The sequence below is a fragment of the Mytilus edulis genome, chromosome 10 (genome assembly GCF_963676685.1).
Source record: "Mytilus edulis chromosome 10, xbMytEdul2.2, whole genome shotgun sequence".
In the NCBI taxonomy this organism is placed as follows: domain Eukaryota; kingdom Metazoa; phylum Mollusca; class Bivalvia; order Mytilida; family Mytilidae; genus Mytilus; species Mytilus edulis.
Genome location: NC_092353.1, coordinates 10,839,633 through 10,854,382, shown reverse-complemented (window position 1 = coordinate 10,854,382; position 14,750 = coordinate 10,839,633). Strand labels below are relative to the sequence as shown.

Below are 14,750 nucleotides of genomic sequence, written 5' to 3'. Positions count from 1 at the left end.
TATTCTGAGTTTCAGTTATTGAGATAGGCAGCGGCGGTACAAGCCAGTTTATATGGCAAGTCGTTCTCGTCAAAACTTTTTTACACGATTTTTCTGACACACGGAGATGTCATAAAGACGCACTGAAATTACAAAAAATGCAAAACACACACATCACTGAAAATTACACAATGATAATTACAAATTACACATTGAGATTTCAAAAAGACACAACGAGATAAAATAAATTGAAAAACAGACTGAGAATTTCAAATAATATACTACGAATTTAAAATAACACACTGAGATCTATTTAGCAAACTTGATCTGAATTCAAAGCAACCAGAGGACAGAACTCGTTAGTTCTTCAATCTGGAGCCACTTGTTTTATAAAATACATTAGAAATACAAAGTCAAAGACCAATAGAATAAAAAAATACCCACTTACTCTCATTACAAAATATAACCAAATGGTGAAAAATTTAGTCTAAATTATTTGTGATAACAATGTTGCGCCATCTATCGGAAAGTTAAAGTCACGCCCATTCGGAATCCATGATTCTTGACCAATGGAAGCACTTGAACTCTTCAATTTGGAGATAAAAACACGGTACCGTCTAGATTCTAAACACTTTGTGAAGCCGGAAACGAAAATATACGTCAACATTCGTGCATTTGTGCATGAAACGTACATAGTAACTTCTACTAATTGATTGAAAACATTCATGTTGTCACTAAATATAGTCGTATGTTTAGGGATGTAAAGTCTTGTTGCACAATAAAAACGTGGCAATTGTTTACCAACACTTTCTACATTTACACGTGATCATGTTATAGGCGCTTTTTGATTGGATACAGCGAGTATCGACTGCAACCAATAAAAATCCTTATCTTGTGTCTCCGAAATTTTATCTCAATCCTCCAAGGGTGAAGAGAACGGGAGTGGATCGTAACCCTTGGCAAGCGAAGAGGATAAACGTAACAAAAATATATAAAAGATTACCTTTCACAATTCGGGTAACAGTTGAAAGACTTAAATGAAATGAAAGTACCCATACTTATAGTTTTAGGTAAAAAAAAATCCCGATACTTGTTAGTAAGTATTTGAGTTAAATAGGCAACAAACTTATGAAGATGAGTTAGCAAATGACAAGAGTTTGGGAGACCAAGATGTTTAATCTGATTAATTATTCATGTCATGAATATGCACATCTTAAGAAGCAAAATCATCCTATGAAATATTTAACAGTTCAACATTTAGAAGTAGTAAATAAGCAGCCTGGTGAATCTCATTCAAAGTTAGTACATCACGGAAAATAATTGAATTAAATTGGATGAAAAAATTACAGACAGTCTACCATCTCGGTCTAAATGATAATATCATGGGAATTGATAACATATCAAGAACCGATTCTGTTAACATTTTGGATATAGTTTCTAAAACTGTTTGTAAAAATCGTTCTCATGGACGTAGAAAAAATCGCAATCAAAGAAAATTTCGGACCAACCATACAAATATTTCTGACCTAATTTCTATTTTAAAAAACAACGGCAGATATTATCTGTTAACCAAGCTCTGTTCTTTACCTATAAATAAATTAAATAAAATTTTAGAGGATTGCAACACAATTTCATATTACAGTCTTAAGTATGAGATCGTTCAAATTATAATGGCATATTGTTATTCCAAACTGTTTCCCAAAATTGATCGCCCTGAAGATATTTTATTAAAATACAGTATGTCAATAAAGGTTTTGATTTTGTAAATAACAACCATAAAAACCTTATTTCACGTACCAAACATAAATTAAAGAACTATCCAAAAAATTTGTTTTTGTCTCGGCTGATAAAGCTGCTAATAATATCATTATTGTTTGACGTAAATTTTATATTGAGGTTTTGCAAAAAGAAATCACGAATTCACCAACATTCCAACTGACTTAATTTTCAGAAAACAACATCTGAAACAAACACAAACTGTTAGCTACTTCTTTACAAGCAGTACCAAATACAATGAAAGTCCCAACTATGTACTGGCTTCTGAAGCTACACAAAAAACCTTACAAATATAGATTTATTTCATCTTCAAGCCATTGCTCATCCACTAAATTGTCTATTCTACTTACTAGTACACTTGGTACAATCAAAAACCTGATAATAAATTGTTCAAATAAGGCCTTTGAAAATAGTGGAATTAATTACTTTTGGAGTGTACTTGATAAATTGCATGCATATATTGGTGATTTTAAATCTGTTCAAAGTTTGATTTTTCTACCCTATAAACCACCTTGCCTCATATTCTCAAAATTCACATCCCTAACTAACTGGGCAGAATGCGAGTACATATGTTCAAACTCTTTTAGGTCATTTTTTAGTAGCAAAAAACAAAAAAACTATGTCAATTGGACATGCTTTGATACTATATATGCGCTTGAATTTTTACTTGATAACATCTTTGTTCGCTTTATCGTCAAGTTATTAGAATTCCAATGGGGAGTAACTGTGCACCACTTATTACGGCCTTGTTTTTGTATTGTTATGAGTTCCAATTTATGACTAAAATTAGCAAAAATCCATCGAAACAACATTTGATACAAAAATTTAACAATACTTTTAGATATTTGGATGATATATTGGCTCTTAATAATGACGACTTCAGTATGTATACTAAAGAAATTTATCCTGTTGAACTTACTTTAAATAAAGCTAATACTAACAATGACCACTGCCCTTTCCTCGATCTTGATATCTATATCATTAATGGGAAGCCTAATACAAAAATTTATGATAAAAGAGATGATTTTTCATTTCCTATCGTCAATTATCCATTTTTATGTGGTGGCGTTCCCTTGTCACCATCTTATGGTGTTTATATATCTTAACTTGTACGATTCGCTCGTGTTTGTAACAACGTATTAGTTTTTAGCGAGAGAAATTTTATTACTGAAAAATTATTACACCAGGGTTTTCGATATCACAAACTGGTCAAAACATTTACTAAATTTTATTATCGGCATAAGGAAATAATTCGTAAATATAACTCAACATGCAGACATTTTACACATTCAGGTATTTCACATCCAATCTTTTATGGTAATATTATTTACAAAGCACAAAAATGTCAGTATTCATCTCAAAAGCTTACAAAACCTTTAAACAGACTTATAAAGAAGGGATATAGTTACGCTACTGTTGTCAGGTCATTACAGATTGCATATTTTGGCTTTTATATTGATTCACTTATGGGGTCTTTGCATCGGAACTAAACACATTTATTTAAAAAAACAGTTGTTGGCATGACACGGGTTATGTTCTTTTTATATATTTTATGATAGTATGATACTAAAACCCTAACGGGAGGGATTATGCCTGATATTCATATGATGAAGACATAATCTTTCAATCAGTTTAATTGAGGTCTGGAGCTGGCATGTCAGTTAACTGCTAGTAGTCTGTTGTTATTTATGTATTATTATCATTTTATTTATTTTCTTTTGTTTCATCTTCTGACATCGGACTCGGACTTCTCTTGAACTGAATTTTAATGTGCGTATTGTTATGCGTTTACTTTTCTACATTGGCTAGAGGTAAAGGGGAGGGTTGAGATCTCATAAACATGTTTTGCGCCTGTCCCAAGTCAGGAGCATTTGGTCTTTGTTAGTTTTGTATGTTTTTTAATTTTGGTTTCTTGTGCATAATTCGGAGTTTAGTATGACGTCCATTATCACTGTACTAGTATCCATATTTTAAAGGGGACAGTTGAATGACGCCTACGGGTACGGGAGTTTCTCACTACATTGATGACCCATTGGTGGCCTTCGGCTGTTGTCTGCTCCATGGTCGGATTGTTGTCACTTTGACACATTCCCTATTTCCTTTCTCAATTTGATTAGCAATTTACACATTCATCTCAATGTGTAATTAACCATTTTCAGTTTGTGTTTATTTAATTTTTTTAGTGTCTCTTTAAAATCTCAGTGTATAATTTTAAATTCATAGTGCGTGTTTTTCTTTTCATTAAATCTCAGCGTGTAATTTCGATTTCTAATAATGAAATTTCGATTTCTCCGTTAATTGTAGGTTTTTAAATATTAGTACATGCGTAATTTTTCGACAAAAAGGTTTATATATATATAGTTTTTACTAGAACGGCTTAAAATAAATTAACATCATTACCCCAAAATTGAGTAATAACGTCTACAGCTTCTGTCCGTTGACACCATACTTTTGTATTAAATCTCTCACATTAAGAGTTATAGTGTGCTGTAAATCTCTCTACCGTACGTTTGTTAAATTGCACAAATAATGAACGATTCTATGTCCAATCATAATGATCCATGACTCTGCTCAAATAATCTGCATCAGTTTATCATTATATCCAGCTCTTGGTATCCAATCATGTGTTAAGAAAATCTTTTGATAACAAAAATACCAAACTCCGAAAAAATCAACACTGGAAGTCCTTAATCAAATGGCAAAATCAAACTAATAGATAACTAGTGTTATATTCCTGCATTGTTACGGGCATCTTCTAATGTAAAAAATTATGATTTGAACCGTGTTTAATAGCTAAATAAATCTCTCATTTGCATGAGCATAAAATTTCATTTATGGTTAACTTTAACCAATCATGTTCTGAAAGTTGCTTAATTATCTGAACAGTTTCCATCTGGTTGCTTCCGATGTGAACATAATGTATATATATTTCTTATTTTGATTAATTTCGTAACATAGAAACACTAGCGCATATAGCAAATTTGTGAATAAAAAATAAAATGACAACGAATATCAACGTAAATGTAACTAAATAAGTCTGCTTCTACTCATACCATGTTTATTAAAAGAAAACAACAAATGACATTTAACATTACATTAAATCTATAACCTAAAGAAATGAGAGAGAAATCCTAATTGAATGACTTTGACTACATGCCTATCCTATCTATTCTGCCAAAAAGGAGAAAACAAGTAAGTAAGTTTTGGCCTTATTATTATTCGTCGAATTTGGAAAGAATGAACAATTTTCATTACTTTGAAATAAAGTCCATGTTTTTATTGCAAATGAAACAACTGTTCTTTTAATTCTAAAACACAAACATGTCAACAATCACAGGTCATAGTTTCATTTAAAATTTTATTATTCATCAAATCTGTACTTAGAAAATATGACGAAATATTTCATTCAAGAGTACTCATAGTTAATAATCAAAGCTAGCCCAGAGTTCATTTTCACCAACGAAATGAGATATGTTATATGTGCCAGTACGACAACTAAACACCAGGGTTACCTGAACTTGGCAGATTTGCATTGAAAGCTGAAGTGTGTTGGACCCTTTTCAAATAATCATTTCAGAATTCATAATGACATGGAAAACAGGTTAACTTAAACTTGGCTATACTTTTTGGACCTTTTGGATTATAGCTCTTCATATTTTATATAAATGTGACAACGTTGTTGTAACTGGAATGTTTGATACCGTGCAACAGGTTCTGTTGCTGAAACTGGCGAAGATGCCGAAACGAATGACAGTGACCGAAGACTGGTCCCCTGCCTATTGAACATAAATCCACTGGCGGAACTAACTCACAGACTGGTAGAGCGAATACAAACGAAGACTTTCAGTATAGATTTTATTTTCTCTTTAATGAACGGATGATGTCAGTTCAAAAGGCTGACTCCGACTGAAGAATTAACTTCAGTCGAAACATTATAAAGATAGACAATGTTTACAGGTTGTCAAAGAATTAAGATTACCTACCTACCTACCTAGTCCTTATTATGCCCGGGGGCACATAGGGCAAGGACTAGTTCTTTCCACTCATCTCTGTTCTGTGCTTTCTTTTCTATTACACCCCAGCTGATTCCATGTTCTTTCATTTCAGCTTCAACTGTTCTTCTCCAAGTTGTTTTGGGGCGTCCTTTCTTCCTTTTCCCCTCAGGTGTCCATCTTAAGGCTACTCTGGTCAAGTCCTCTGCTGGTCTTCTTAGAACATGGCCAATCCATCTCCATCTTTTCTGCTTCAATAAAGTCTCCATGTTGTTGGATCCTGTTGTTTCATGGAGGTCTTTGTTGGTAATCTTACGCGGCCAGAATATCCTTAAGATCTTTCTAAGGCAACCATTGTGAAAACTGGAGAGCTTGTTGATGTCTTTTTCTGTCATTCTCCAGCATTCCGCCCCATATAACAGCACTGCTAGTACACAACTGTTATATAATCTTATTTTGGTGTTCTTACTGATGTTGCTTGTCTTCCAGATGTGTCTTAGTTTTAAAAATGCAGTTCTTGCTTTTCCTATTCTGGCTCTGATGTCTTTGTCTGCTCCTCCTTCAGATGTTACTATGCTGCCCAAGTAGGTGAAAGATGAAGTGCAGTCTAGGGGTGTTCCATTTAAATCTATTAAAGGAGGCTCTGTGGTATTAAGAGGCATGACTTCTGATTTCTTGATGTTGATGTTTAATCCAATCAAACTTGCATTCTTTTGTAACTTAGTTGTTTTGTCTTGCATGTGTGTTTCTAGATGCGACAATAAGGCCAGATCATCTGCATAGTCCAGATCTTCTAGGTAGTTAAAAAGAGTCCACCTAATGCCTGTGTTGTTGCTGTTACTGATGGTGGAATTCATTACCCAATCGACAACTATAATGAATAGAAGGGAAGACATAACACAGCCTTGTCTAACTCCAGATTTTACTAGAAAGCTGATGTCTGATGAAGTTCCCACAGTGCATCTGAATTCTGTATAGAACATTTTGATAAGTTGTACTATTTTTGCTGGTATTCCATAGCATCGTAAAATCTTCCATAAGCTTTCTCTGTGTATGCTGTCAAAGGCTTTTTCAAAGTCTATAAAGTTGATTATTAATTGTCTCTGCCATTCTGTGCACTGTTCAATGATGTTTCGTAGCACAAATATGTGGTCACAACAACTCCTTCCTTTTCTAAAGCCTGCCTGTTCTTTTCTGAGTTTGTTATCAATTGCTGTTTTAATTCTGTCTATTAAGATTTTGGTGAAAATTTTGCTTGGGATTGGTAATAAGGTGATTCCTCTCCAGTTGTTGCAGTTTGTGAGATCACCTTTCTTAGCCAGTCTTATGATGTTACCTTCTGACCAGTTTTTCGGTATCTTGATATTTTGCCAAATCTTTTTGAATGGTGTATGAAGAATGTTTGCTGTTAAGGTTGGATCTGATTTAAATAGTTCTGCTGATAGTTTATCGTTTCCTGGAGCTTTATTGTTTTTAAGACTCTTTACTGCTTTGATAATTTCCGATCTTGATGGAATTTCTATATTTACTTCAAGGTCGTGCTCTGTTATGGGTATGTTTGCTGTTGTTTCTGGTTCTGGCCTATTTAATACTTCTTTGAAGTGCTCATTCCATCTATTCTCTTGTTCTCTTTCAGATGTTATTAGATTACCCTGTTTGTCTTTTACTGGCATGTTGGTGTTTCTTTTTTGACCACAAAGTTTCTTCGTAATTTGGTAAAGGTCGCCCATTCTTTGCTCAGACGCAGCTTTTTCAGCCTCTAGAGCCAATCCCTCGATGAAATCTTTCTTATCTTTTCTGGTGGCTTTCTTAACGTCCTTGTTACAGTTAGAGTATTGGTCCCTTAGTCTGTCTTTTAGTCTATCAGAGTGAGTGTTGCAGATCCTTTTCTTTAGCTCTTTCCTGTTGTCAATCAGCGACCATGTCTCTTGTTTGATCCATTCTTTGTGCTTTTGGCGTTTGAAACCCAATATTTTTTCACTGGTCTTTTTAAACAGATCTTCCACTTCTTGCCATTGTTCATCTACTGTTTCACTTTCTTCAGTGTTGTTACTTTTTAGTTGTTCTAAGAGTTGAAAGCGATTCTTCAGTTCTAATTTGAAGTCATGGTTGGTTTTCATGTGTCTGAGTTTCCCTGTGTCGAATCTCTGTACCCTGCAAGGTTCTGATGCTCTCATTAGTTTGAGTTTGATGTTTGCTGTGACAAGATGATGGTCACTTCCAACATCAGCGCCTCGCCTTACTCTCACATCCTGTAAGGATCTCCTCCATTTGCCATTAATTGCTATGTGGTCGATCTGGTTTTTATCTCTGCCTCCAGGTGATACCCAGGTCAGCTTATGGACATCCTTGTGTCGGAACAATGTTCCACCTATTACAAGATTGTTCAGTCCACAGAAGTCTACTAGATGTTCTCCATTTTCGTTCATGATCCCACAGCCATGTTTTCCCATTATTCTCTCAAAACCACTGTTGTCTTGCCCTACTTTAGCATTAAAATCTCCCATGATGATTGTTAGGTCTTTTTTGGGGATTTTCTCTATCTCAGCTTGAAGCATTTCATAAAATTCTATCTTAATTTCTTTATCAGCTTCATTTGTTGGAGAATAGACTTGGATGATTGATGTCTTTATAGGTTTTGTATTTAGTCTTGCTGTTATTATTCTTTCACTGACTGGATTATACTCAATGAGTGATTTAGAAGATGATTTGTTGAGGATGATGGCAACTCCCCCCTGGTGTTTGTCATCGTTTCTACCAGAATATATGATCGTGTCTCCTGTATTTGTCAAGTTTTTGCCAAACCCTGTCCATCTACCTTCACTTATACCTAATATGTGCAGCTTGTTTTCCTTCATTTCTCTTAACACTTGGGCTTGTTTTCCTGCCTCATACATGGTACGGACATTCCAAAAACCCAATTTAAGTTTGGTTCTCGCATTCAGGATACTTTTCATGTGACTAGCTTCCTGCTGGCTTTCACTAGTCCCATTCATATGCGCAGAATTCTGCTGGTATTCTGATGTTACGAGACGAGTTAAATTTTTTCTAATCCTTGTTTCCGTAATCAGATGCTGTTTTATGAGTAGGGGAGATTACCCCCTAGCTCAACCTCCAACCTGGTGGACCAGGGTTATTTGTTTATGGTTTTCCTTCCAAAAGATAGATGCCTTCCTTGGCTTACGAGTCTGATCTACCCGTTGATTTTGATGTTAGAGTTTTTCTTCTCTTAGGAAAGTTGCCTTAACCAGGCTGCGACCCTCTCCTGGCCGACTATTTTACCCATAGTTGGGGCAAGGTTAATGAGTGCTAGGGCGTGTCCATATACCAGTGGGCCTACACACTGCATTTCTGGGGCCCTTGCTGCTCCGAGATCCCCAACAGATTCGCCTGATTTATTGCAATCAGTTACCGTGTGCTACCGCGGGGAGGCTACTGCTGAAGTCTTGATAATGTAGAGGCTATGTACTGGCAGGAAAGACTTACTCACTCGGCTTTCTTTTCGCAAAAAATATTGCTAGCCAGCGGCATAAGACATCCGAAGGACAGTCCCATACACTAGACGCATAAAATTACCCTGTGATGCACTACCATCACCAACACACGGATGATGTCAGTTCAAAAGGCTGACTCCGACTGAAGAATTAACTTCAGTCGAAACATTATAAAGATAGACAATGTTTACAGGTTGTCAAAGAATTAAGATTACATAACAATAAAGTTGACAAATTTTACAAACATAAGATTAACACTTTAAAGTAACAATAGACCGTAATTGAAAAACGGATTAATGTCATTGTTATCAAACATGTCCTGGACAAGAACTGATAAAATATATATTGAAAAGAATTATCTATGTACGACATTAACGGATTAAAATAATTATGAAATGAAATAGTTGTGTAACATAAATTAACACAATCCCTTGTATAGTTTTTCTCACAGTTTTAGATTAAAAAGTGACACACATGAAAGATCTTTAAGAATGCAAATCAAAGTACATTGTCTGTTGAATTAGAATGAAATTGTCCGAAAGATTAAACAGAAACTATAAATAATATAAGAAACAAGTCCAAATGTCCGAAATAAGAAATACATAAATTAGTGCGACTTTTTCCACGTTCACATAAGCTCTGGATTTCAAATATTTTGGCCACGAGCATCACTGAAGATACATGTATTGTCGAAAAGCGCATCTGGTGCAGAAAACTTGGTACCGTTAATGTTATTAAGATGGATTCATTTATTATTTGTAAGATTTCAATCTTATTGATTTCGTGAGTATTGGTAAACCACAAATTTGAATATTAATTTAAATGTTAAACACTTGTTTAAGCATGTAAACTTTGCAAAATCAAATATCCACGATATTTTTTTTTTAATTTCTCAATCTACGAAAAGTGCTACCCACGTAAATAAATAGTGAGTTTTGAGGCGACGCTGAGCAGATGACAATCATTTTTAAGACAAGGGGTATAAATCAAGAGGCATATTTGTCGATCAAACCATTGACGTGACGTCAAAGAGAAGCGAAATATACCAAAAGAAAAATCAAACTCATAACTCGACAATAAACTGTCAATGCAATGACAAACAGACAAGCAATTGAACACGAAACTTCACATAGAAAACTAAAAATTAAGAAGAACGAACCCTACCCACCAAAACATCGGGATGTCACAGGTGCTTTAGAAGGGTAAATACCTGTTCAATTACCGTGGTTTCTTGTTCTAGAATACTAGTAAAAGCTTCTTAAATCTTTGACTGAAATAAACTCCCCAAATTGTATTCAATTGTGTCCTTTGTGGGCTGAATTTAAGTTTGGATAAGTAAACTTATATACGAATGGAGAACGGCTGTCATATTCCTGACTTGGTACAGGCATTGCCGTAGGTAGAAAATGATATATTAGACCTGTTAATTTTTCTTCGCCTTCAATGGTTATCTCTTCATGAAATTTATTATGTAGGACTTATACAATCATTATCAAAAAACCTCTTGTAAACCAATTTTTGCAATTAAAATGTTTACTTTATATAATCATACTTGTAAAGCAATAAAAATAAAATGATTTGAAATATGATACATTCGGGTACAATATATACTAGTCAACATAAGAAACGATACACGACTCTGGTATCAAATTGATCAAAAAGTATTTAATATAAAACAAAATGAGTTGCACTATTTTGAAAACTTTTCATTTGCCATGTATGTGCATATAGTTATCAAAGATACCAGGATTATAAATTAGTCATACAGACGCGCGTTTCGTTTACATGAGACTCATCAGTGACGCGCATATCAAAATATTGTTAAAGCCAAACAAGGATCCAAAATTCTGATTGATTCATATTATTATGAAAATTAAAACCTGTCGGAAAGAAAATAAATTCCGGGATTCAAATTATTTTGCGGAAAATTGGATTAAAATCGACACACTATTTTCAAAGTACTAAAAAACAATTAGATTTGTTTTAAAATATGCAATATGTTAATCAAGTTATGTTCATAATGTAAAATATGGGTTGAAATAAAAAAAAAAAACATTCAGTGTTTTTTGGTTTTTTTTTTTAATTTCAAAAAATAAAAAAATAAAAAACCGTTGTTTCGTCTCAAATCAATGCTTTTTATATGAAAACACAACACTGTAAATTCGGAATCTTTCAGATTAGTTTTAAGTTGATAACATGTATTCGACTTTCACTTCACATATACTGTATTTGGTAAATAAAAGGATAATGTATACATTTAACCTATGTCTTATGGGACCGAATTTCGCTTTACAAATAAACGAAGAAACTGTATGATTTTGAAAAAAAATTGATTGCAAACAATGTCTTTATATCTAAATGAGAGGCATCATTAATCAATACTTCTGTTTTTGAAATTGTCGTTGTTTTTTTGAAAATTTTGTCCAAAAAAATCATTTCGCCCAATGACGTCAGGGAAGAAAAAAATGTTTTTTTAAACGGATTCATAGTTCCGTTGTCATTCGGTATAATCATCTTCAATATTGATCGTATATAATGAAAAATTCATCTTGAATTCGAAAAAAGACGTGAATCGTTTCTTTTATTGACTAGTATATAATAGACAAACTTACAGTCAGAGTTGATAGTAACGAGGTTTTAATGAATAAATTAGAGATTTGTCGTTCGGATAAAGCTGAAATTCCGTCTGAAAAATAGTTTACTAGTATTAAAAAATACATAATAGACTCAACATAAATTAGCGTTGCATAGTGAAAAAGATACTACTCATTCTGCGGGATCTTGGTATTCTTTTTGAAACCAAATAATTATTCATTCTTTCTATTTTATTTACCAAGACCAATTCTACGTAAAATTTGGCAAGTTATTTCCCTTATTATGAAATATGGCAATGTTCAAGTTTGATTATTTTCTTATTACATTTTTTTCAGAAACAAACAATACATTGGTGCCATCTGTTATTGCTGTAATCGGTTTGACCTTAGCCATTGTATTTGCTGGTACAACTGTTTTTTACAAGAGGTTATTTTGTCTTCAAAAATATATATTTAATTTTCCTTTAAACGCATTTATTATTAGCAGATTGTAAAGAAACAGTATGCGATTTTTTTTATTTTTTTTTTATCAAATGATAAAATAAAGATTTTAGAAAGTGACAGAAAACAAATGAAAGAATATGTCGTGTTGCTATTTGTGCAGTCTTGTCTAACATGTTTGACCCACAACATTCTGTATATGTATTTATAATAGATAATACAAGAAAATACAAGTACAAACATACACCTTTAGACAGTGCAATATAAAATCTATCAATCATTCCCATTGGTGTATAAATAATACGTAATTCTATATTATTTTATTTCAGACAATTGCATACTAAGAAAAGTAACACCCCGGTTACGTCAAGTGCAAACATCCAACTTAGCGATGCAAATGATCGTTCATACTATATCAACATAGATTCTACTCAGGATTCCGATGAACACTATGAGAGTATCCAATAAAAAAACCATTAAACTATCAAAATATATATAAAATAATACATGGCAAAATCCGTATCGCATGCTGTATCCCCACTCGACCAATAACAGCTCTCGGGTCGATCAGTCCCGAGGGCCGCAGGTCCCGAGGGCTGATACTGGTCGAGTTGTGATACAGCATGCGATATGGATTTTGCCATGTATTATTCTGTTTATTATTTATCTTAATACAATCAGATTCAGTATATATTTTAATATATCAAACTCAATAAAGGCAACAGTAGTATACCGCTGTTCAAACTCATAAATCCGTGGACAAAAAACAAAATCGGGGTAACAAACTAAAACTGAGGGAAACGCATAAATATAGACAAGACAAGACAAGACAATTTATTACAACTTAGGCACACGTATGGTGCTACAAGAGGATAATAATTATACATTAAAAATTACATACATACTTATACATTTACAAGAAAATCACACAATAGATTAATAATTGATATCATACAATAAAACTGAAATATATTTGGTTGATTTGTTTGCAAAATTCTTAATTGCAACGTGGTTAGAAATTATTGTAACATGCTATGAATTATGAAAATATTTTTTCAATATGTCTTAGAAACATGCACACTTTTGTTAGCCCTGGCACGTTACAGTGTGATAATAGACCAATAAATTTCAATTGGGAAGGATTTTTTATGTAATATGTAGGTATATACCTTTCTCTTAAAGACATAATTTGTTTATTGGAACATACAAAAAAATAATGATATTCGTCACCAATGGTATTTGAATCGCAGTGACAGCATATACGATTTTCTCTTGGTGTATTTTTCCACCGACCAACTTCTATACGGATTTTGATGTTTGAACATCTAAATTTACTGTAGATGTATCGATCTGCCACTTTAAGATTGAGTAAATATGGCTCTAAACAAAACATTGTTTTGTATGAAGCATAAAACACACCTCTAGATGGGTTTGTCATATCAGCAGATAGGCTCTGAGAGGAGAACAACGACACAACACTCCAATGTAACACACACAGAAACGGACCAAGCATCAGACAAAATCCCACGAGAATAACAAATATAACATCAAAACCAAATACAAGAATTTTGGATAGACTATCTTTTTATTGCATTTTTATTTCCTATACACTTTTTATTTTTAGACATTTCTCATACTTACTTATTTTTTATCGCATTTTTATTTCCTTTGCACTTTTTATTTTTTAGACATAAAGCTACATTTGTATTAGTCCAATTTTTAGATTGAACAATTCTGTTGATTTTCTTTGAATATTTTTTTCAAAATTTGTTTATATTTTTAAATTATTGATGATGAATAATTTTTAATTTTCATATATTGAGTTGTATTTCCTACTGTTTCTATCTGTCTATTTTTATTCTATTTTTAAATTTGTTTATAATTACTTGTATCATTGTTTTTATGCATTGACGTTAAGCACGATATTGCGTCTCAAATGGTAACGTCAATTTCTTACGTTTTACGGCGATTAATGATTATATGGGATAAGTTTTTTTATTTTGCTTGTAATTTTTGTTTTGCATATCAATATGGATACTTCTTAATGAATAGTTGTACTGAATATGCATGAAATATTTCCCACTGAAAGTAACGTAAGCAACAAACAACAAAATATATCGTATTTCGGTAATGCATAAATCTATATGAAATGAGAAGATATATACGGTATGATGGGTGCCAATGAGACAACTCTCTACCAGAGACCAATTGACATAAAACTTAATAAAATGCAATGTTTCCCCATTTAGATCCGAAAAGGAGGAAGATATATATTTTGCTTTACTATAATAAGTTTGTCGGGAATTACAAGTTAAACGAGTCTTGCTTATAAAATTCAATTTACTAATAGCGGTACAATTAGATTAAAAAAATGAAACGATTGACAGAAATAAAAGGTTATTTATAATTCATCTCGTATACATTATTTACAAGCTTTGTATGATGTGGAGAGGTGTATATATGGAGAGGTGTAT

General features: G+C 33.0%; 1 protein-coding gene across 1 annotated transcript in view; it reads left to right on the top strand.

Annotated features, from left to right (window-relative positions):
• The window catches only part of LOC139493394 (phosphatidylinositol phosphatase PTPRQ-like), a 35,653-nt gene extending 22,302 nt beyond the window's left edge, over nucleotides 1-13,351 (top strand). Inside the window, exons 11-12 of the mRNA XM_071281769.1 lie at nucleotides 12,172-12,262; nucleotides 12,606-13,351. Coding sequence (XP_071137870.1) covers nucleotides 12,172-12,262; nucleotides 12,606-12,744 — 230 coding nt within the window. The 3' untranslated portion in view covers nucleotides 12,745-13,351. The remainder of the gene's footprint in view (nucleotides 1-12,171; nucleotides 12,263-12,605) is intronic.
• The last annotated feature ends 1,399 nt before the right edge of the window (nucleotides 13,352-14,750 follow it).